Source organism: Ambystoma mexicanum, chromosome 1p (genome assembly GCF_040938575.1).
Source record: "Ambystoma mexicanum isolate Mex_15411 chromosome 1p, UKY_AmexF1_1, whole genome shotgun sequence".
NCBI lineage: Eukaryota > Metazoa > Chordata > Amphibia > Caudata > Ambystomatidae > Ambystoma > Ambystoma mexicanum.
This window is the reverse complement of record NC_090921.1, coordinates 981,213,738-981,237,926: the sequence shown is the minus strand read 5'-3', so window position 1 is coordinate 981,237,926 and position 24,189 is coordinate 981,213,738. Positions and strand designations below refer to the sequence as shown.

Below are 24,189 nucleotides of genomic sequence, written 5' to 3'. Positions count from 1 at the left end.
TTTGACAGGCATTTGTGGATGATGGCAAGCGTTTAAAAGAGTATCCGCTCTTGGATAGGTAGCCAATGAGTGTTTCTTCCTGCCTCCGACAGGAATGGTCTACTGGCATTGTTTAGCTTGGAGGTAAATGCTGCCGCAGATGCAATGGTGTTAACCTGACGGGTATCCAGGTGTACCCCCAGGGTCTTGACAACGCTGGAGACTGGGATGGTGATGCCATCTATGGTGAAGGTTTTGTATTCAGGACCCATCTTGCAGAGCACCGAATGTGACCCGACCAGAAGAATTTCTGTCTTATCGTCTTTAAGACAGAGGAGGTAGGATGCCATGCATGTTTGGATAGATTGGTGCTGGAATCAGTATCATAGTTTTCTGTTCGTGAGAAGAGGATCAGTCTGTCATCGGCATATTTCGTATAGCATATGCCTAAGTCATCAAGTATGCCGAAAAGCGGTTTCATGAATATGTTATATAAGGTAAGGGAGACACACAATCCTGAAGGCACACCACACGGGACAGTAGCAGGGGGTCTGAGGTGTTGTCCGCGAAGACTCTCATGGTGCGGTCTGACAGAAAGAAGGATATCCATGCAATGGCTGTGGGTAGAGAAGTGGGTGGCCGATGCAAGGTTGCTGGCATAGAATGTGATGGTCAACAAGAACACAGGCTGCAGACAGGCCAAGTAGTAGGAGGAGGAGGGCCGTGTTGCCAGCATCTCTGATCTCGTCAAGTTGATGTTTTAGGTCTAGCAGTGCTGTTTCTGTGCCATGGCCTGGTTGGAAACATGATTGTCGTAACCCTAGAAGGTTATTGTGTTCGAGGTCAGTCTGAATTTGAAGGTAAGCCACCAGATCAAGGATTTTGAGGAGGAAGGGGACAGTGTGATAGGACGGTGATTGGTAGGGATGGCTGGGTCTAGGGCGTTTTTTTTCAGAAGCGGAAGGACCCAAGCGTCCTGCAGGCTGGCATGGACAGAGTAACTGACAAAGGAGGTGGTGATGGTAGCGATGAAAAGAGAGAAGGCTTCTGCGCAGTCTTTAAAGACTGAAGCCGGGCAAATGTCCCCATGACATCCATAGGGTTTGAGACCAATCATGATCACAGTGACTTCAGTTTCTGAGACAGGTTTGAAGGTAAATAAAGGTAGGTTGTGATGCAGGGTTGTAGGTTGTATGTTAGGTGGTCCTATTGAGATATTGGGAATGGTAGATTTTTGGTTACAATCTTCAGCTGGAGAGAGTAGATTTTGTTCAGGATAGCATTTTAGATGTTTAAGCACCAGGTATTATCCCTGGGGCAGCTAGTTGATGGATGTTGTGGAATTTCAAGCTCTCACAGTATTAAGAGCTCCTGTGTGCTAGAGTTAGCGTTTGAAATTCTGGTGTTAAAGGTGGTGCTCTTAGCTTGCAATATGGCCTATTTGTATTATTTAGCTAGAGCACTGAAGTGTAGTTTGTTGGGCTCACAGGGCAAGTTTCTCCATTTCGTTTCAGCCTCTCGTTTTTCAAGCAGAGCTTTAATGTTTGCCGTTGAGACCAGGTGTTGAGATGAGAAACTGGTTTAGATTTTCAGGGATTTGCAATCAATTCTTATTATTCAAAGAATGTCCTAGTAACTTGTGCTTAAGATAATGCACATTTAATCAAACTGTATCCTAAACCATTAGTTTGGCTTCTGCAAACTACTAAGCTTAAAACCTTTGTTAGGGAGAATTCTCAGAAATGTGCAAATTCCCTTCTCCTTAGAGACCCCCCCCCCCCCCAACTCTTTTTTCTGGGGGACTTTTATTTTCTAGCCTGGAGAGAGCACAACCTTTTTCCCACTCTCTCGTGTATTTTTCTGTGATCTGAACTCTGTTCCTTTTGACTTTGGAGTCTGACAAACTCCATAGGCATCATCTTAACATTGTGACACACAGCACCTTCAGTGCAGTGGCACAAGGAAGTCTCTTAGATTTCCCAAAGGTTTAAATACCTTCTCTTGGTTAAACTACTGTTTCCAAGAGCAGTGAAGTGAAATTGAATTTTCTTACATTTTTTAACTTTCTAGACCCAGCACACACCATCTTACAATAGGGTGCTGGAGGGGTTACTTAGTATCCCCTTTGTCTGGTTTCTTATGTAAAATGTTTATGTTAGCCTTTCTACAATTAATGGCTGGTGGCAGTGGTTTACTTTTTCCTACCATTGTGTGCGTCTACCACGGGCTGCAATTGCAGCTGCAGTAAAGCACCCATGGGTGCTCATTTTGTCAAAATGCCCCGGTCTTCTTTTTTCGCCATTTCATGTTGGAAAGGTCCTTCTTGAGATTTACTCTGTGCACCAAACCAGGCTTGATCCCTTTGTTCGTTTTATCTTTGGCGGGATTCATCAGTGAAGCCCGCCTCTGGCTCCAGCGTGTCTGGCAGTGGCAGGAAGTGAGGGAGGTGCCGGAAACTCCCTGTGCTTAATCCCCTTGGTTACAGGAATGCACCCAAAGGTGATTGGCCGGCTGTCTGTCCTTGGAGGACAGCCACCCTGCTGTGTGATTGACAGTTAGGCTGCAAATGAACGGGAGAAACCTGCATAAAAGGCGAGGCTTTTGGCTTGGAAGGCAGAGTCGACCACTGGACGAAGGAATCGGAAGAACTTGGAAGAGACGCCTGCTGCAACTCCTGGACCGTTGGTTTGCCTGCTGAAGCCCTGCTTCATTGAAGGTCCGAATTTGCCTCGACTAGAGAAGCCCTGCAACTGATGACTTCTCCCCTTGGGTTGGTGGGACCAATCAACCCCAAAGTGAACTCGTCTGGACATCCTCTTGGAGCTGGCTGTACTTCCACTGCTGCTGCAGAATCCGATTTCCAGGGAGAGGAACACCAGAATCGAGTGTGTTGTTTTTAAGTCAGACCTGAGCTCCAGGAAGATACTCCTGACTCCCTCGAAGCAGGACTGACCAAGCCTAAGCCACCTCAACAGAGTGCTGGACCCCAGATGCGAGGAAAGTTCATCAAGGAATCCGAGAACCTGCTGTGGTGCTATTTGTGAGAGTCAAGAGAAGCTGAAACCGCAAAGTGCTGCTGATATGAAGTTTGCCTATTGCTGCCGCCGACCTAAAAATTCGTAGTGCAGGAGTCCCCAGGCATCCTCCCGCTCTTGTCCCCACGACTGAAGCCCAGGAAAAACAGGATCTGCAAACCTACACAGGAACAGAAGCCAGCTGGAACCACATTCTTCTAACCAAATGTACTATAAAACTAAGGGGTTGCTTACCTCTTGTTGTGTAGCCTTGCGAGCTCTCAGTTGAGACTTGTCTTGGTTGCTTTTGTTGCTTGCAGCTTTGCCCCTCACAAGCCTCCCTAGTGATTTCATTTTATACAGAAATGTCTAAAACATTGTGCAAGACTTTAACTACCTGCAAGAAGTGCTGCAGCTCACATAGACTTTTGCTCAACTAACATTGGCTGTCCTGGCTCCCAGAAAGACTCTTCTCACCTCGGACTTTGTGCTTTACCTTTCCCCAGGAAAGGATTAATTTACTTTGCATTGGAGGGTTCAAAAAGTACTTACCTGCTTAAGAATATTTGTTAACCATTGTTTTAATCCCTCATCTTTTCCTTTCGACACTAACCTCAGTATTGGTCTAAATGTGCCAGTGAGATGTCAATGTCCACGGTGTCCTAGTTATTTAAGTCACCTCAGGGTGTAGGAAGTATCTGTGTGCCATTCCAAATGGGCATCTACTGATTTATTGAAACTGAGTGTGTATTTTTGAAGTATATTATTGGGTTATATCTTTTGCTCCCTTCTAAAGAAGGCTTATTCAACTTACTGCTAAATTAATAAATACTTGTTTTATCAAGAAACCTCGAGTGTGTTTACTTGGATACTTGGTTCCATGTGTTAATATCCCCGTAAAAATATTGCGACACAAAAAGATTGCCATATTTTTATGGCAATATTGACCCATGGACCCTGTGGGGGACACCCACGCAACCCCCGCTCCCACAAATTATCCCCCACAAAAATATCACCTATGGCGAGACAAACGGCCATATGTACAGCAATATGGTTGGTGGGGATATTTTGTAGGGATACCGGATACTTGTCACTGAATCTCTGTGTGATAACCCTACAGCTCACATTGACCCCTCTTGAGATAAGCCTGGCTACTCAGTCACTACCAACTTGTGTAGAACATCCTTATACCAAAGGTTGGGTTAACTATTGCTAAGAGGACAAGGCTGGTGCAGTCTCCCACAGGGTACTGCATACAATCTTGCCTAACAACCTTGATAGGCCTTTAAAAAAATTATTAACCATTAAATAAATTGAACGTACTATTTGGAACAAGGTATTTAAACTTATATGGGTAAATAACATTGAACCCCTGCCCACTTTGTTATTGTTTAATTAATATACCTATTCACTCCGCTGGTTCATACTCACTCGTCTGGTTTATATTGAGACAATATAACATTGTATTTTATTTATACTCTCTATTTCACAGGCAAAGGCAAACTAATGGTTTAGGATACAGTTTGATTAAATGTGCTTTATATTAAGCAGAAGTTACTAGTATATTCTTTGAATAATAAGAATGCATTGTCCATCAGTTGTATACGCTTACAATAAGTTATGACCTATTTATAGCAAGTAATTAAACTATGTGATAAACTATGTGTTGAAGTATGAAATATATCTATTTGTATGTTTAATGAAACACTGTAAATTGTTACAGCATCTCCGAAGAATCGAGGGGTGACTTTATAAGTGATATATTCACAAATTAATTTATAATTAGAGATGTCTCACTGATTTGTATTTAAGGGGAGGTTGCCCTTAAATCCTCCATGTTAAGGTAGCAGCCCCTACCTCTGGTCTCTTCCCTCCCCCTACCTAAATAAGTGCAGCTAGTACGACAAAGGAACCTAATTAAGTATTTCTTTGAAGTACCTGAAAACATAAAAAGTAAAATCCTTTGCAAATGCTATTCGACTATTTGCATTATGAAATTAAAAAAAAAAACACTTTTTGTATTTACATTTACGAAATGGGACCCTCTGCGTCCCATAATTTAAGCGGCGACCGAGCGCTCCTTATGGGTGGACCACCGCTAGGCTCTATGGAATGGAGTGAATGGGTGTGAAGGAGCAGTATTTCTGGAGACATGGGTGATCAAGAGTTTGGGGGTACCACTGCTCACCCATGTGGACTGACCTTATCTGAAGTGCTGAGTGGGCCAATTCCATAGGTATAAGCCATAGATCCCTAGGTTCAGAGGATTCCTACAGTGGCACTGCTGAAGGTGCCACTGTAGGGGCAATGCTGAAGGTGCTATAAGTAGCAGGTGGCAGCACTTTGAGAGGAAAAAATAAAATCAGAGGTGAGATTGCAGAGAGGGTGTTTGAGTGAAATGTGCAGATCAATCACTCTTCAACATGACTCCTACGGTGGCACAGAAACGGAGAACTGCCAGCTGGAGGAACATTGCGTGGGTTTGATCAAGTGTATTGGACAGACATTCATCTGCCTTATCCATTTGTACCACATTCATTCTTTTGTCTGGCTGGGTGTTTCGTTTGTGAGACATGTTGCCTAAAGAGAAACTGCATAAACGGAAGAGGGAGTCCTTTTTCCATCTGCTGCTCGACACAAGAAGTGGATGAGGAAAAGGAGGATCCACAAGAGATGAACATTAAACAAATCCATCCTAAATTCATTGATTATAACACGGTGGATAGGCTTGCTGCCCTGGACTTGTTGGGAATCAATGCAAGCGCAGGTTGCTAACATTGAGAAGCATGTTCAACACACTGCTTTCACATCTATCATGAGTTTGGACGAAACCCTCGGTCTCTTCAAAATGCAGTCCAGTTGTTCTTGGAGACCACAGTCTGGGCAGAAGGCTGACCTGAGACAGCTGGAGTCCTGAGATCAGTATGGTATGGCTTTTGACCAGTGACCTTGATGACTAGCCTTGGCACATTTCATCAGATTTGCAGGAGTCCCACAGATAACTGGTGTTCTGCGATGTGGCACTGAAAAAGAAGGCAAACAAAGGACTTACTTTTGGTAATGTTCATTCTTATGGATGTTCCTCCCATCGGTTCCTTATCTTAGATATATTTCTCCTGTTTTAGCGGATCACGTAAATGTTTTGACAGCACGGCCACCCAGTGTGGCCTTCGCGTTGAGGTCCCTCTGCGTTCTTCATCATCGAGGCAGGACGGGACGTTGTTGCAAGTAGTTTGCACCGCGCCTCAAGACCTCAGTTCAATCATTTGTTTTTTTACCGTGCTCAGCTACATTGGGGAGTTAATTGTTGTACAAAGCTTGACTTGTTAGAGAGAAAATAAAAGATGTAGAGAGATCTTTAGAAGAGGGGAAGGATGAGAGGGCAAGAAGAAATCCATGAGTGGAACAGCCATCAGACAGAACATTACCAAAGGTAAATAATGTGTTCTTCTAATGGACCGTGTCCTCCCACAAATTCCTCCTCTCATATGAACTTTCATAGCAGTACCATTTTTGAAGGCAGAGGAAGGAGCAAACTCACATTGATGTTAGATCACACATTTTCGTAAGCCCACTCTGCCAACACTGGCATTCCACCTAACAGTGTCCAGACAGTAGTGTTTTGTCAAATGTCCAAAGTCGGTGCTGCTCTTCAGAGAGCTTACGTGGTAGCTTCTGAATTGGAGTGTGCTCTGAATCCTTCAGGGATGTTTTTTCCTGCCGTGATATAACATTCTGAGACAGACAAAACTATCCACCTTAATAGTTTTTGTTTTCTCATTCCTTGTCCTAATCTAGGGCCAGTGAAACCAACAAAGAACGTAGTCCTCCAATGTGAAATTACTTGTGCTAGCAATATAAAAACCTAAGGCTCTTTTCGGATCAACCTATGTAACCTCTTACCTCTTTGGAAGGAAGGCTAGTTAGCACATCATTTGGGTAAAGAGAAGCTTAGCTATCACCGTTGGTTGGAAGAAAGGACATAACCAGAGCATGACCTTGTCCCTTGAAAAGACTGAAGATAGGTTTACATGGGAGGGCTTGTAGTATTGCTTACTCTGCATGCAGATGAGATTGCAACTAAAAACATTGTTTTTCAAGTAAGGAGCCTGAGCAGAATGTAGCAACTCAAAGGGCGTTGCCATTAAGAAAGTCAGTACTAGATTTAGGTCCAAGGCCGGCACCACAAAAGGGGTTGGGGGAAGTATTCACCAGTCCTTTCAGAAATTGGATCATTGACATTGTTAAATATGAGCCTTGCTCGAGCATACGCTTGAAGATGGAGAGTGCAGCTTAGTATCAGTTGACTGTAGTGTCCTGTAACCCCTATTAGGCAAGGTGCAACAGAAAAACTGTACCGTTTGTTTAAATCCACAGGATAAAATCCATGTCTGTGCACCAGCTGAAAAACTTCCATCAGCAGCGCTATAGGGCCTTTTGGCCTAGAGAAACAACTCCATGACATCTTCCAGGAAATGCAAGTCTCTGCATCTTAACCTCTCAGTAGCCAAGCATAAAAGTGTAGCGTGTTGATGCCCAGGTGGAAAATCAGGCATCACTCCTGCGAGAACAGGTCAACCTTCTGGAGTAAGAATGTGAAGGACAGACAGCCATGTCTAGAAGGTCCGAGTACCGCACCCCCTGGCCCAATCAGGATAATGGTTGTCACAAACCTATGTAACCCCCTGAGGACTTCAGGGATGATGGGGATCGACAGGAACGTATATAAAAGTGGAAAGCATCAGTCTATCAAAGACACGTTAGTGTTCCTCTAGGGGTAAATTCCCTATAGCAGAAAAGCTTACACTTTCCGGTAGAAATGGATGTCAACAGGTCAACCTGAGGGGTTCCTCAGAAAGCTACTATCTACAAAAGAACTTCCTGAAAACTCCCACTTGTGGGAGACTGAACCCAGCCTGGCTAGAGCATCCGCTGTCATGTTCTCCATTCGGACTAGGTGAACTGCTGACAAGGAGATTCCCCTCCTGTAACACCCACAATCAGAGCTGCATTGCTTCCCTGCACAGGGGAGAGTGACCCTACAACCTCCTCGCTTGTTGATGGAGTGAATGGCCATAGTGTTGCCCATCATGAGCAGGACAGTCTTCCCCTGTAACATAGGCAAAAAGGCCATCAGCGCCGGTCTGATTGCCCTCAACTCAGTTCTCTGTGGAGTTTTGTGTCAGTCAGGTACTTCAACCTTCTCACAGTCAGCTGGTTCAGGTGTGCGCCCCAGCTCTTCTAAGAGGCGCCTGTAACCACAGTCGCCTCTGACCATGGTTGCCAAAAAGGTTCTTCCTCCATCAGGTTCTCTCTGCAGGCTCGTCATAGGAAGTCCCATGTAACCCTGTTAAGGACCTAAAGAAGGTCCACCATGCAGCCTGAGAACACAGATTTGAGGGCCCACTGAAGTGAACTCATTCTCAGGCGGGCCTACAGATCCAGGAAATACAGAGCAGGACTTTAAAAGGATTTAATATGCCCGTAAATTAGTAAAATTATAATATTTTGTCCGGATGTCACAACCTGGATTCCCAAAAAAATGTCCAGGGGCAGATAAGTACGCCAGAGTGAATTTAAGAGTTCCAACGGTTGAAAGTGCCATACGAATCAATGGGAAGAAAGTCAGTGGCAATTTGCTTTAGTGGAAGTAAGTCAGTTCTATCCCACAGGTGCAGATCCTACATCACCAAACCCAGGGAAGGTCAGAAGGGCACCAAAATAAGTGTTCCAGAGGTTGATGGATGAACCAGAAGCCCCAGAGGAAGATGACGCAGAGCACGATGACCCCCCCAATTGATGTCTATAAAAGGTGGTGGATCCAAGTTGTTTTATTTTGGTTAAACTGCATTACAGAGTTAACCGTATTGATACACTCGCATTCTACATATCTCAACCCTGGACCAGAGGGACCCTGGTACACAACATTTGTTTTGGAAGGCTCCGGACTATCAGCAGGATTTGATCTCATGGTACACCCAGACCAGGAATCTCAGGGCTACAAACAAGTGCCTGAATGCTGGTCCTTTTTTCAAACATACAAGAGCATCTCTTTGGAATGCTCTTCTGTTGAATATCCGTAACACAAATCCCCTCTTTTCTTTTATAAATAAGTTAAAGGCATTTCGTTTCGCATTTATTCTTAATCTGTTCTGCATGATTTTTCAGGATTGTTGTTTTCAGCGTTTAGATTCCTAATGGGTTTTTAGCACAGATACAAATAGCCCAAATCAAATCAAACCATGGAACACAATCCCTACGCGCTTCCTGTCCCTCAAAAGTGACAACACATACTTGGGCCATTCTGCCTGGAAGCTACACATGTATTTGCACACTCTTTAGAACAGTGAGCATGCACACACACCAACAAACACACACGATTCCACTTGCTGTCAAACTGCATTTCAAAACTAAAATGGCATTATATTACTTTCTTCTTGAGATCCTCGTTGAAATACTCACAGAATCCTTGTAGGGAAACTTTAACATGGACACATAACAGTGCTCCTTTTCCTTAAAACACTGCACACATTAACAGACTCATCAATTTGTGTACATGATCTTACAAAAACAACATCAGACTCATGTTGCACATATAATACCCACCGGAAGGAAGTCAGCAGCCTTCAGACCAATAGGCTCATTCCTTGTGCTAGGGATTATGGGAGGTTCCGAAACCATGTTGATTGGGGTGGAGGATGCTACAGGAGGTTGCTGCAGCTGCTCTATCTGAGATGGAGAAGGGAGAATCAATACAATCAATTAGTCCAGTACTCCCAATTAATTTAGACGTTATCAGTGATGCTTAAACCTGGGCAGCCCACATAACAAAAAAAGTAGCTCTCATTACACACCAAAGGCAATCTCACCATAAACCTGATAAATCCCAGAAAACATTAACTTAATCAGCTACCATACCAACGTCTTACTGATGATCAACATGAAAGACCACACGACCTGGCAACCCACAATGAGACAACTGATCTCATTGTAGGCTCCACATACAGGTGTGCCCACTTACCACGCATTATGCCCGATTAACCCAAGGGTAACCAGGAACAGTGTGTAGCTCCACATGCACACTCTGCCAATTGCCTTTACGTTTTTTTTAACTTCCTTGGTTTTAACTCACATGCATGCTTGTCTGCTGCAATTTTAATAAGCTGCATTTGTGCATTAATTCTTTCTTCACTGAGGCTGTTCATTTATTTTAAATCCATATGCTCAGCCTCACTCAAGTTCATTTTAGAGAGCAATAGCTTGTTAGTCTTGTTCTTTTCTATCTAGCTAACTGTCTATTATAAGGTCCCCCTTATTAACATGCCCCCTACTCATGTTTACTCTTTTTCCTCAGGGGTCATTTTTGAACTCTCGTAATTTTCTTGGGCCTGAGGAAGGCGGTAATCACATCTTACTGCCGAAACATAATACACCCCTGTATCACTCACCAGTTACGCAAGAGTCGTGCACTGTTTATGGACTAACACCAGCGCCATTACGTAGACCCTGAGAAGACTCAACAGAGATTGAGACCTTTCAATAACAGCAGTTTGAATTGTTCCATTAACGAAAACCTTTCCACCTTTGGATTATAATGTGTTTAGCCATCAGGAAATCCCTCATCTCCATATGAGTAAGTGACACAGATCTAATGAGAGATGAACAGTGTACAGTCTAGGTAATGATCAGAACATGTTGTATACCACATATGCTACTCATGCTATACAATTTGATTATTGTCCTGTGTAAAATTTGCTCCGAGTACCAGCTTTTCTGTACTGGATTTTCACATTTTCTTTTTCCTTTTCCTTTTGCTTTCCTACTTCCTGATTTTGCTTTCAGGTTGTTTCTTTGTTGTATTGTACATAATTAATTGTTTATTGAGAAACTCATTTATCATCAGTAAAATATTGGTTAAAAAGAAATACATTTGTGTAATTCACATAAATGCTAAGTATTTTGTGTTATGTGTCCTAGCTCCTGTACATCTGAGAGCTACCGTGAGGACATACAATTACATACAATTTTGTGTGATTGTATAACACACAGTGGGGGCTCTCCTTTTTAAGAGAGTCAACACAAGGATACCATACTAGTGTAAGCCACATACACTCTGTACAGTGTGATCCTACTTTAATAGCTATTTAAGAGACCGTTTACAGTGATCTTTGCCGCACTGTTATAACACACAGTTTTCTTCCTGTCGGGACACATTTTCTCTCGTTTTCCTGTTAGCTTGAAAAGTACCTCATCATTAACAAGAACATCTCAATAGACCAATCACAACAATCAGACTCATGGATCTTGCATTCTAGTTAGTGGGTCAATCCAGGAGAACTCCCAACCCAATATTTGACGCACCAAACCAAAGAGGTCTTGCATAGTGCCATAGTAATATCAACCTGCTGAAAAAAGGCCAAAACATTTTGTGCTGCATGTAAAGCAACAATCCATCCCCAGGGATCAATAACTCTCTGTCTGAACACAATCACAGGAGTTTGGCCCAGTGTTTCATAATAATCTTCTAGAACTAAAACATGGGCGACTGCAGAGTAAACTACTGCAACAGCTCTAACAGGCCATTATTATTAGGACATTAAGTAGATCCCTCATCCCGATTTAGAATATCTGTAACTAAGGTCAGTGGATGATTCTGGGATAACTGCCAGTATAAAAGTCAGGTGGCCATTACAGGAAGGCCTTTAACATCCAACACCACTGAGATCCTTCAAGGAGCTATGGCACGACTATAAGAAGATCATCTCAATGGCAGCATGTTGGCTTTCCAATTCTTTAGGAGCAGTCATTGCATGTATATACTTGTATACTTTTTTAGACTGAGCAAAATGGTACAGCAATGAGACAACTCCTTAACTCCCAAGATGACAATACAAAGTGAATGGATAAAGGCGCAATAGCATCAAGCAAGCGGGCCTGGTCGGTTGGGAAGGAGTGGAAGGGAGAATAAATGAGAACAAGGTGCAAGGTCTATTTACACTTACCTTGTTTGGCACAGGTGTTAAAAAGTCTATGCTGGGTTTTGGTGTCTCCTTTGCCACAGATTCTGCATTAAGAAAGAAGACAGCACTGTTAGATCTATAATACAGTATAGCCGCACAGGGATCATTGGACACATGCTTGTAGTAGAAGGTGATTTTGAAGCAAAAAGATGCAGTTTTAAAAGAATAATCGAACATGCTCTGCTGAGAGTTAGGAGACAGTTTTAAAATGGAGAAGTATTAAGTCTGAATTTCATGTTTGGGTTTAACTGGCTTGCTGGCTGATTTTGGTAATCCCCCTGTCTTTTTGCAGGCCTCCCACTGTACTGAAAATGTATTTGCCAATGGTGAAGCTTTTTCTAAAGCCTCACTGAAAGCTGCAACTGTCTTTTGATGTTCTGCCCTTAGCAGCCAATTAGACTCTCTGAGAAGGGGTACATTCAAAGTAACCCATTTTTTCTCTGGGAGAGTTCTCTCATCTACAAAGCATTTTGGGTCCTATTGTTGGCAGCTAAGTTGTTTTATTTTGGTTGAACTGCATTACAGAGTTTACTGCATTGGTAGAGACTTGATCCCTAAAAACGAGCAAAGTGATGGCCAAATAGTTTTTAAATTCCTATGACTAAGACATTTTCTTTGCCACACTTCTTGTACTTATACAGTAGGAATGCACATGTTGGCCTTTTTGCCCAGTTAAGCTCTGATTCAAAGCTCTTAAAGGCCTGCCATTGTTCAAGGTAATCCATAAACTAGATGAGATTAAATATGGATTTTCAGAACCAGGCCTGAGGAGGGGCTCAGAGATGCCATTCTATTTTAGCGGACAGGGACAAGTCACTTTGATCTTGCCAAACTCAATCAAGCTAGGTGGTAGAGCAGTAAGACCTGGAGAACTCAAGAGATATGGGTGTGGTGTTAAGCATGACGACAATAATATAACACAGGAAGCAACTCCCTGATAAACCCCAGCACAGGGTTACCTTTCTCTACTGTCTGGGACCAACAGTGCATACTTCTATAAGGAACAGAAAAGAGAACAAAATTGACAGAAAATTAAGGTGACTAATTTCTTTAGAATACAGATACTATGTCCTGAAAAATTGACCCAATAGCACAGTCATAAAATGAAACTACCAATTAATTTCAAATTCAAACATTATATAACCCACATTTAAACATTTAATAAAACCCACAAAAGAAATATCAATACACAAATCAAGATACACACTAAACATAACCCAATTCAAAAACACATAGAAGATTTCATTCCGCCACAATTGGACAAAACAAATGTATGGTGGTCCAATTTTTGTAAAACAATCATAAGCCCGACATGTTTCACCTTCATTTTGTCTCTTTTTTGTTCTCTTTTCTCTTCCTTATACAAGTATGTGACAAGACACAGAGCACTCGAATTAAAGCAATTAGACAGTAAGTATTTTTATTTTATTGATAAAGATGATAAAATCAACTTTGCAATGTTAGAGTATAGAATGTAAAAAAAACTTTTTTAAAAAAGGTAATTAATAACTTTTACAATTTAAAAATGTAATAAGCTATTACAGTTTGACATGGTTAGGAGTGAACTATTGATTTCACACATTTGCAATCATATCATACATTATCAAAGCAACTCCTTTTGGATGGCCCAAATTAAATATAGTAAATACACAAGATTACAATGGATTTCACACATTTGCAATCATGTCGTACATTACTAAAGCAACCCTTTTGGATGGCACAGATTAGATACATTAAATTCACAAGATTAAAAAGACAGTAGTGAAGATTGCAGATTCACAGTTGATCAACTTAAGGTTTTGAAGGATGCCTAGTGTCATTGTAGATCAGGATTATTAATTACAGTCATTTATCTCATTCATTTGAGCACTGTTCCATCTTTCCCCAAGTCATAATGTATTGATCGTTAATAAAAAAAAAACCACCACAGTACAAGTGCAAAATTAGCACGCAGTTCTATATGTCTTCTAGTCATTCTGAGGCCATTATTCCTAAAGTTCACCATGATGCAATGATGAAAAGAACAATGTAGTTCTATTTGTCAGTAGTTCGAATAAAATACAAATGATAGAAGCACACATATAAAGAAACTTGATCGGCATTGTCAGAGCATGAATCAGAGGTGTTAATCCAACAATGCCTTTACGAAATTCTCTGTTGCAATGCGAATGCTAGTAGATGAGTTAGAAAAAATAAGTTGACATTGAACATCAACATCAAGAGCTCTAAGATATTGAAGATGTTTATGGAAAAAATGTTCTCTATCTAATGACCGAGCAGGACAATACAAAATTATGTGTTTCAAGGTTTCTCGTTCCTTGCCATTTTCACAAAACGGCAAAAATTAATTTCTGGACTAATTAATTTGTGTCTGCCCATTATTTCCCTAGTGAGCCATAGATTAAATCTAAAGAGCAGAACAGCTGTTCTATACAGATGATTAAGTAAATAAAGTTCCATGACACCAAGTTTCTTCTCCCCAAAAGGGCTTTGTTTGAAATCTTGATATAGTAAACATTGCCTCTTAGTTTCAATCCAATAGGCCAAGTAGATTTTCTTTTTGGCTCTATCTGGGTCTGAGACAAGCACATCCAAAGTCATGTCAGCCATTGCCATCGCATAAAAAATGGCGTTTTTCCAATACATTCTTTTCCAATTAATTACATATTTGTATTTAGAGTAAAATAAGTATTTAGATAGCATTTTGAATAGAGTGTCCGAATTGGCAGCTAAAATGCACTTCCTAAACAAAACACATAGGCGCCATTGGTATAGGCCATGCAGAGACACAAGCCCCAATTCATACCTAAGCCAAACAACAGGCACGCATTGTGGTAGATTCAGAATCTGTGTCCAATATTTCCCCTCCAATTTGTATAGGAATTTTTCTCGCAATATTGTTCTAGTTTCCAAAAACGTACAACAATACAGGCATAACCTTTTGATTATAATAGGTCACTGCTGGAAGAATTGAGAATTTACCATATTTGTGGTGCATGATTTTGGTTTGTGATGTTGCCGAGGTTAATTTTCTCTCAAGAGCAAGTAGTTGCATATTGTTTGATTGCTGGTTGTCAATCATGCCAAGGTACGTCTACTGATCAACCTCCTGTAGTTCAGAGTTATGTAGGGTCCACTTGGGTCTGCTTGGCTTGAAACATTTATTATTACAAATCATGATCTTGGTCTTCTGAACATTTATGGTCAGCCGATTTACTTGTATATATAAAGTTAAAGCGTCAAGCAATCTCTGCAGACCCATCAGAGTCTTAGAAAGTAGGGCCAGATCATCAGCATATAACAATGCAGGTACTTGTCTCAAACCCATTTTGGGGGCGTCAGTGATGTCTTCAAATGAGCCTGGCACGTCAGATATAAAAAAGTTGAAGAGGGCCGACGCAAGGATACAGCCTTGCTTCAGCCCTTTCGTGGTTCGTATAGGAGCAGACAGCAAGCCTTATAGGTAAGCCTAACCTGTATCGAGGTGTCCGAGTGTAGTGCATTTATGATGTCAATGAGTGGTCGGGAAATCCGTTACATGCAGTTTACTCATAAGAAGCAATCTGGAGACAGAATCAAACGCTGCGTGGAAATCAACAAACGCAAGGTGAAGAGGCAGTTTTGTTTAATGCGCTTGATTTTTAATGGCATTAAGGGTCGTTAGATTAATGGCTGTGCCCATGCCAGCCACAAATCCTTTCTGGTTACGGTCACGTTTTTATTGCGATAGTGTCTAGTTGTTGAAATCGCGAAGGACAAACCGGGGAACATTTTTTCCAGGTGCATCTAGTAGTGCAATTGGCCTGTAATTCGATGCAAGTGAACAATCTCCTTTTTTAAAGACAGGTACATCCACTGATTTACACCAAGAGGAGGTCCGTATGGTCCGGTGTTTAATGATGTCTATAAAAATGTTATTTAGTATGATGGACCAACTCTTGGGATTGCTTTTGAACGTAGCATTGCATAGTCCATCCGAACCAGGAGCCTGTGATCGGCTCGATTTTTTATGAAGTGTTCTACATCTTCCTCAGAGGTATGTAGTTGCGAAGATCGAGAAAAAGAGGGTGTATGTTGAGCAGCTGCAGGGAGTCGGCATAAAGCTTTTCAAAATGGTCCAGCCACTATTGCTCTGTGACACCATTAATCTGTGCAACTTGTTGCGAGGTGGGAGTGGCTTTATTCAAAAGAGACCATGTTCGTGCGATGTTCTTAGTTGCTAATGCCAATAACATGGCTTCACCATCACGCTGATACATCGGAGCTAGTCGGTCCAGACCCAATTTCTGTATTTGCATTGATGATTTCAGTGCAATCGCTCTTTCTGTTGATGGTAGTTGATCATTATTCTCTTAAAACGTTGGAAATTAGCTTTTTGTTGTGAGTCAAAGTGATGGAGGTCCCGGCGTAACTGATGTTTAACAGCTTTGGAGGTTGTTTTAAAGAAATGTAATGTAATCGTATATGGTTTCGAATCATTCATTGTTTGATTTTGTAGGAGCTTGTCATTTAACGGTTGCAATTTGTTTTCAGTCCACCTAAAACATTTTTCGGCGTTATTAGTGGACAATGGAGTCACATACCACTGATTTACATTTGGGGGGGACGTCTATAGACCCAGGTCCAATATAGAGTCAGCATGTTATGATCACTATGCAGTTGTTTCACAACCTCCAGTTTGTCAGCTGCGCTGAATAGTTGTTCATCCACGAAAATGTAATCGATAATGCTTTCCACTGGTCCTCGGTGCCAGGTGCTGCTAGGAGGAATATCTCCCGGCAATGAGCAATTAGTCATTGTAAACTGCCGATCGCTAATTAAGGTAAGCCACCTAACAGTTCCAATGTTATTATTTTCTTTGTTAGAAGGTAGACAACGTAAATTTCTATCTCCAGCGATAATAATGTTGGTGACAATGCAATCAACTGTAATTATATCCAGAAGATTTTACAAGTCTCTGAAAAGGAGATCATCCACGATTGCAGCCTGATTTCTATAAACGTTAAGAAGCGCTATGACTCAATCTTGATGAAAGATCTTTACTAATTGCAAGAAGTTATTAGGAGCAGACCATGGTTGAATAGTCAGACCTGAGCTTGATTTAACAGCTCCAAGGAGGCCCGATCTGGGTCGCCCCTTGTTAGCTGATATGGCAGGAAGCAAAATGATATTGTGATCGTTCCATAAAGGAGTAGCTGTGAGCCACGTTTCTTGAAGTGCAAGGATGTCAAAATTATCAACGTGATTAATGGTAGAGTCCATTAAGTGGGCATGGCCATGTGTATTCCAACAGGCTAAGTTTAACTTAGTCTTTTGGTTAATCTCGGTTTGTTATGAGTGGGATTTTGACCACTGGTTGTTAGATTGCTCAATGGAGTGATTACATCTGAAGCATTCAGTGGCTGTGCTATTTGTTGCAACGGGTACAGAATCAATGGTGATCTTACGTGGATCTTGAGCAATGATGAAGCCTAAAGCAAACAAATCTATTTTAGCTCTCCATAACGTGTTTAATACAAGCCCAGATGGAATCCACAATCTAACAATGGAGAGGTCACTTTCACTCAAGAACTCAACTTGCTCAATATCAACCGATGTGATGTCTTCTAGAGTGGGTATATCTTCGAAAATGTTCATAATGGTAGTTCTGAATAAATCATAGGTGGTAAATGGAGCTGCGCAGCATTTCATTATTAGGGTATGAAACTTTGATTGTATCTTTTTCCTATTTTGTCGAGTAACCAGGACTTTGTCAGGTGCAATTGGGAGAGTTGTAATCAATCTGTGGTCATTGCGTAATCCTAAGGGAGGTGTTATGCAGAATTGCATGCAGTGCCCCCTGGGACCACCACATACAATTCGAACTACAGGTGTAAGCAAAACCAACCTTTGGTTTAAGTCTGTACTACACAGTTTTTGGCAGCGAGCTGAGCAGCCAGGCTTTTCTCAAGAGGGAATGTGAGCAGTAAAAAGTGTTACACATAGGTCTTACAATCACAGTGGTTCAAGTAGACACTTCTACTCAAGGTTTCTTGGTAAAACATTTTTAATTTATTACACAGTCATTTGGAAAACATTCACTAGGAGGAGGCAACTTAATATCATACACAAATATACTTCAATACCAAACCAATACGTTTCTGAATAAATCAGGCTACCCTGAAATAGGAGCAGCATGGCATTTCAGTCACGTTAAATAGGAGTACAAAGGTACAAGTTAATAAAATAGATCACAACTACTTTCATTAGGCATTGCAAATAGTTTTAGTTCACTAGAGGACTCGATTCAGTTCAATAGGCCGAGGCCAAAGCCAATGAGCTAGTGTCTTGGATAGGAAAGAGCAGTCTTGTAGTAAACGGAAAAGTATTTGCCAAAGTTTTCAGAAGTAGTTTGTACAAAAAAGAATCATATGTTGGGTCACAAGCTGATTAGGCTTGCAAGTTGGCAAAGTTCCACTAACTTTCACTGCGGGAGTTAAATTCTCTGAATCGGGTTGGCACAGTACCTTAGTATGAAGAAAAAGATGGAGTTGAAGACGTTGGTTTCTGGCAGTTCCTGCAGATTTCACTGTTCCTGATCCTCAGTTGTGGGGACAAGAGGAAGGACGTTGGGGGATCCCTGCACTGCACAGGGATGGTTCAAACAAGCTGGCAAATGAAAGATCTTCGGTTTGAGTAGCTGTAGTCAAGCACACAAGCTGGTGTTCTTCCTCCTGGTTAATCCTAACCAGCTCCGAGAATGGTATCCAGGTGGCTTACGAGTTGATTGGTCCCACCAACTCAAAGGGAGAAATCGTCCTTAAAGGGGCTTCTCTGTCGAGGTGAACCTGGCGATTCGGACCTGCCGCAGGGCTCCACCGGGCAAACCAACGGTCCAGTAGTTGCAGCAGCCATCCTCTTCCAGCTCGTCTTCGGTTCTTTCGTTCCAGTGGTCGACTCTGCCTTTGAGTCCAGTAGACTCGCCTTTTAAACAGTTTTCTCCCTTTCATTCCAGCCTAGCTGTCACTCACCCAGCAGGGTGGCTGTCCTTGCTGGACAGTCAGACAGCCAATCACGCCAGAGTGCATTTGGGTCTCATAGAAGACTAAGCACAGGGCGTTTTGGGCACCTCCCTCACTTCCTGCCCACCCCAGACACTCGGGCGGCAGAGACAGTCTTCAGTCCTGAAGCCCGCCAAAGGCGTAAGAACAAAGGGACCAAACCTGGTTTGGCGCGCAGAGAAACTCTAGAAGGACCTTTCCAAAAAGAAACGTTGAAAAAAGAAGACCGGGACCTGTTTAAACAAAGGGGCTTAAGGCGCCATCTTGAAAAACATGGCTTGCGCGATTTTTAGCTACCAGTGTTTACGGTCGGGAAAAATCATGGTAGTTTGTTGTAAAATCACTGTCACCAGCCATTTCGATAGGAAAGGGTAGCATTTGACTGCTACATGAGTTTCTAGACACAGGGGTAACTAGATAACCCCTCCAGGACTCTATAGGAAGATAGTGTGTGCTGGGTCTAGGAATTTAAAAAGACTAGTAAAGTCAATTTAACCTTACATTCTCCGGAAAACAGTAGTTTATCCCAGAGAAGGTATTTAAACCTTTTGGAAGTCTAAAAAGACATCCCTGTGTCACTGCACGTAGGGTGCTGTGTGACACACATAAATCAGAGGATGCCTATGGAGTTGTCTAAAACTCCATAACCAAAAAGAAATAAACACAGAAAACAAACAGAATTAAAAAGTTCAAAGCCCCAAAGTTCAGCAAAAGAGCTGGAGGGCTCTAAGTTAGAGGGAATTAGCACATTTTGAGAATTCTCCCTAACAGGAGGCCTCTCAAACTGAGATCCTTGATGTTTGGGGAGGACGATGTCGGTTTGTGTAAGGTGTTTTGGTTGCTTAATGCTGTTTGCTTTTGCTGAAGTATGGCTGCTGTTTCTTTATGAATGTTGTTACAATGCAATAAGTTGGGTGGTAAGCTAGAGATCTACAGCCTTCTTGATTTCATCCTGCCGCTGTTTGACAAATAATGTCTGTTCACTAGATACTAAGGTTTGTTCACCCTGCTTTGGAATTTGAGCAGGCTCCTGAGGCATTGATGTCTTTATCACATTGGCCTCCTGTGGCGTTGTTAGAGCTGAGATAAGGTCATCCAATGGTGGATGCGTGAGGCGCCATTTTTACAGTGGCCCTGACATCGTAGCACCTAGGAGAGAGACAGACACACACACACACACACAGACAGACACAGACACAAACACAGACACAGCCACAAACACAGACACACACAGCACTTAGGTGAAAGACAGACTGACACAACCAGTGTGTTTACCATGTCCGACTTCAGAGTCAGGCAGTCAGGCACTTGCATCCAATGACTCACACCTGAAGCCAATGATCCTTCCCCACTGAGATAAATGGCAGAGCATGGGAGTACACAGCGAGCGAGGCTAAAGGCACAGACGAGCAAAACTTCCATGGTGGCACCAGTATCACAAAGGAGTGGTGGCAGACCCGAACGGGGCAGTGAGAAGCCCTCTATCCCGTTGTATGCTGATTAACTACCTCTGAATGGTCAGCCGAACAGCACAAGCAAAACCTAGCAGGAATACTGAGCAAAGATTCGAAATCTGTGCACGATATCGGAGGACCTCCTGTAAGTCTGCTGGAGGCAGAGAGGAGTTACAGCCACTGGAGTATCTTGTGTAACCAGTGAGTTTGAAGGAACTTTGATGCTGATGTAGTCTGAAGCGAAGACTGAGAGCGGCAAAATTGTTGCAACGTGAACAGCTTTTTGAAAGGCCCATATTGAGAGATGCGAGTGAAGGCTAAGCGGCAAGAGTGAGTTGCTGAGGTACAGCAAAAGACTCGAGGATAAGCTACCGCAGAGTGGTCCGGCACCTGGGGTGCCCAGTCAAAGGTCTCTGATGGGGGATCTTTCAGTGAAAGTGTAGAACTGAATGAACTAAAATCGAAGTGGTCATGCAAAGGTCACAGCAAAACCCCTTTGCACAAGTGAAAGGCTTCGAACTTGTTGATCATTAAGGAGAAGAGGCTTGCGCCGATTGAGGGAAGCCTTTACTTGTGAGCCATTTTATGAGAAAGTACATGGACTTGAGCATGGCTGAGGGAAGTCCACGTCAAAAGGAAAAGAGAAAGGTCTGAGCCCGACGGAGGGGGGCCTGAAGTATTTACTGTTTCTAAAGTTAAAGCATGTGAACTGTACAGCAGGATATTTCCCAGTTTAGAGACTCGTGATCGACACTGAAAGACACTTTGCTTAGGTAGACCCTGCCTTGAGTAAAGGACTGATTCCATGTGCCACGAGCTTCGAGTGTACTCCAAGCTCGACTCCTGTTCCGCCTTGTCCCGTGCTGAAATGCAGGGAAGGGGAAGCTACAGTTCAGCAGTCCTGAACTACCAAACCCCTTGGACCTTTTCATTTTTGCCATACACTGTTTATGTTATACACACCATCATCCCATACCCTTTTGTTATATAGAGTAAGGTTTGGCAATAGTTTTCTTTAGTATAGGCCATCTTTGCTTTGACACGACATGACTACGATAGCGTTTTTTTTTATTTTGATGGTCGTAGCTGGTTCCCTTCGTTAGCAATTAGGTTTACAATAGGCATTTTCCAACCCATGCAAATTTCAATGAAAATCCTTGAAATTCATTCTTTGTGTCAATCGTGCTTCTGATGCCATGCCTTCCTTACACAGCAGTGAGAAGCAGCTCTTGGGTACCCCAGTTTTGTCCACTGGTAAGTATCCTAATTCTACTTACACATAGCACTGTGATTTCAACCTAGTAGTAATATAAGAGTTGCCTACTAAATATGAAAACATTTAGTATGTCTACTCTAGCTGCTCTAAAAGTAGATAACTTAAAATGTGTGTAGACAGAGAGACTCCCATCGTCTGGAAACAAAGTTAATTTGGCACAGAGATTGTTAGATCGCAAGGAATCAAGGACTGTTCCTTTGCTTAACAGTGATTTAGTAGGTGATGGGGCAGACCCTAGCATTAGCAATGGGCTTGTGGTGACTGCCACTGTTGAGATGGCACAGAATGAACCTACTGTTTCCCCCAACAACTTCTGAAGCTGAGGTCATGTGGGAGCTTAAGCGAGCAGCTCATGCTCGGGCAGAAAGCTTAATTTCAACAATTTGACAGGGTGGAGAAACAGAAGGATAGAGACCATCGATTGGAGCTGGCCAGACTGCAAGGGTCTCAAGGCTCCTCCAGAGGTTCTGGAAATGGATGACATCATAGATTGGTTAACAACTTTTGAATATGCTTGTGAGGTGCAAGAAGTGGGTGAGTCTGGCCAGATTGTTTGGTTACTCAGCAGGCTACCCTATTCTGGCTGCGGGGCCATTATGGATATGCCAAAAGCTGACAGAAAGGACTTTGATGAATTGAAGCAGGCTTTCCTCTTAATGTTTGGGAAAACCACTGCCCAGTACTTAGAGGTCCAGAAAATACAAGGAAAAAAATAATACTTGGGTTCCTTCTGTTACAGATTGCTTGAAAAACCCGAGTTGCTGGGTAGAGGGCCATAAGGTACCCACTGTTGAAGGCATGATCAATCTGGTCATGCTGAAACATATTTTTGCCTCTTGTCCCCCGAGTTTAAGCAGCATTTGGCAGATTCTAAGGAGTTAGATCCTAAGAAGCTGGCCATCGCTGCAGATCTTTGGGTTCCCATAGAGTATCCCATAAGGACAAACCAGATTCTAGTAAGCAAGAGGGGAGAGGGGGAAGCAAAACGAGAAAGAAGGTGGGACTACTGATCAAACTTATTTCTATTAGGACCACAACAGGTTTAAGGTGAATAAGTCACATGAGCATGGAAAGGGTAGTGGGACTAACCATTCCAAGCACAGGAGTGGCTGCTCTAAGCCTCCCGACATTCACAGATCCAGTGGGTCTTCTGGAGCAAGCGACCAGGTGAAAGGAGACTCCAAATGTGAGGGTAAGACCTTGGGGGTCTACTCTGTGTATCTGGCTTTTTCTCATGAACAAGATGAGATAAATCACAGGGCCATCCTTCTCTTTAGATACCTTGCCCCATGGTAAAGGATCTAAAGTAGAGTTAGTTTCCTTGGAACCTAGCAATGCTTGAGCTTCTGCTCCCATACCTGAAGATTCCCTAGAAGAGTTCTGTCAGAGATCAGATTCTTGGGTCTGAGAGACACTCGTCAGACACTTCAAGCACTAGGTCTCAAAATCAGGCTGCCTTATTTTCATTTAGTTTTTTTGAATTGTGTTTTGGTTTTATTAAATTAAACCTTTTGCACATTAAAATAATATTTCAGACAATTTAAAACATCTTTCAAACAATATACACATTTCATAATTAGCAATGTTAATAGACAAAAAAAGACAATTGCAGACATCATGGCATCATAAGAAGACTCCCCATTTTTCCTCGAGTGGTAGCCATAACAGTAGCCTAGTATATATAATCCACATAACTACCTTATTGGTTATTCTGTTCGGGGCCCACCGAAAGGTAATGTAAGCGAGGCTTAGGGAAAGGGCAGAGTTGTATATGCTCTCCCTTAAATCATATCTCTAGCACTGCTTTAGACCCAATATACAAGTTAGTGTATCGGTAGTTGAATATGGACTATTATGTAGATTCATCTAGTCTCCTGAATATTTCGACTAGGAATCCATAAGGGCTATTATACGTAATACACTCTGTCCCCACATTAGCTGTGCCCAGAAGAGCTCCCCCAGACCACAGGTTTCTTCTGGTACGACAGATTTAAAGTACTGGAGTCTGATGTCAGTCGCTTTAGTGCAATCCAAAATTAAGTGTTTCAAAGGTCCCGGGGTGGACCGACATCAGCATAATCTACAATGCAGAGGTCGAACCACCTTGGACTTCCAAAAGCCTATGCGTTCTAAAATTGGTAGTTGGTTTAAACGAAAATGCAGATTTATGCTGCATAGTTTGTTGCAAGGAAATAGATCCATTTGGGCAGATGCTCCCTTTTCCTGAGGCACTTGGCATATACCTTATATATTCTATAACTGTCCAAATGGTCTATTGTATCACACCAATCCATTGAAAAGAACAAGTTACTTACCAACTGGTAACGTTCTTTCCACTGGATGTTCCTCCAACGTATTCCACATCTTTAACATGATGACCACAGTTGTGTATTTGGAAACTTTTTC

The 24,189-nt window shown here is 42.3% G+C and overlaps 1 protein-coding gene across 2 annotated transcripts in view; it reads right to left on the bottom strand.

Moving 5' to 3' along the window:
* KATNB1 (katanin regulatory subunit B1) overlaps nt 1-24,189 on the bottom strand; it is a 944,775-nt gene that overhangs the window by 339,766 nt on the left and 580,820 nt on the right. For both annotated transcript variants that reach the window (XM_069654285.1, XM_069654294.1), the window contains 2 exons: nt 11,996-12,057; nt 9,600-9,722 (listed from right to left, as the gene is read on the bottom strand). In XM_069654285.1, the coding sequence (XP_069510386.1) occupies nt 9,600-9,722; nt 11,996-12,057 (185 nt within the window). The remainder of the gene's footprint in view (nt 1-9,599; nt 9,723-11,995; nt 12,058-24,189) is intronic.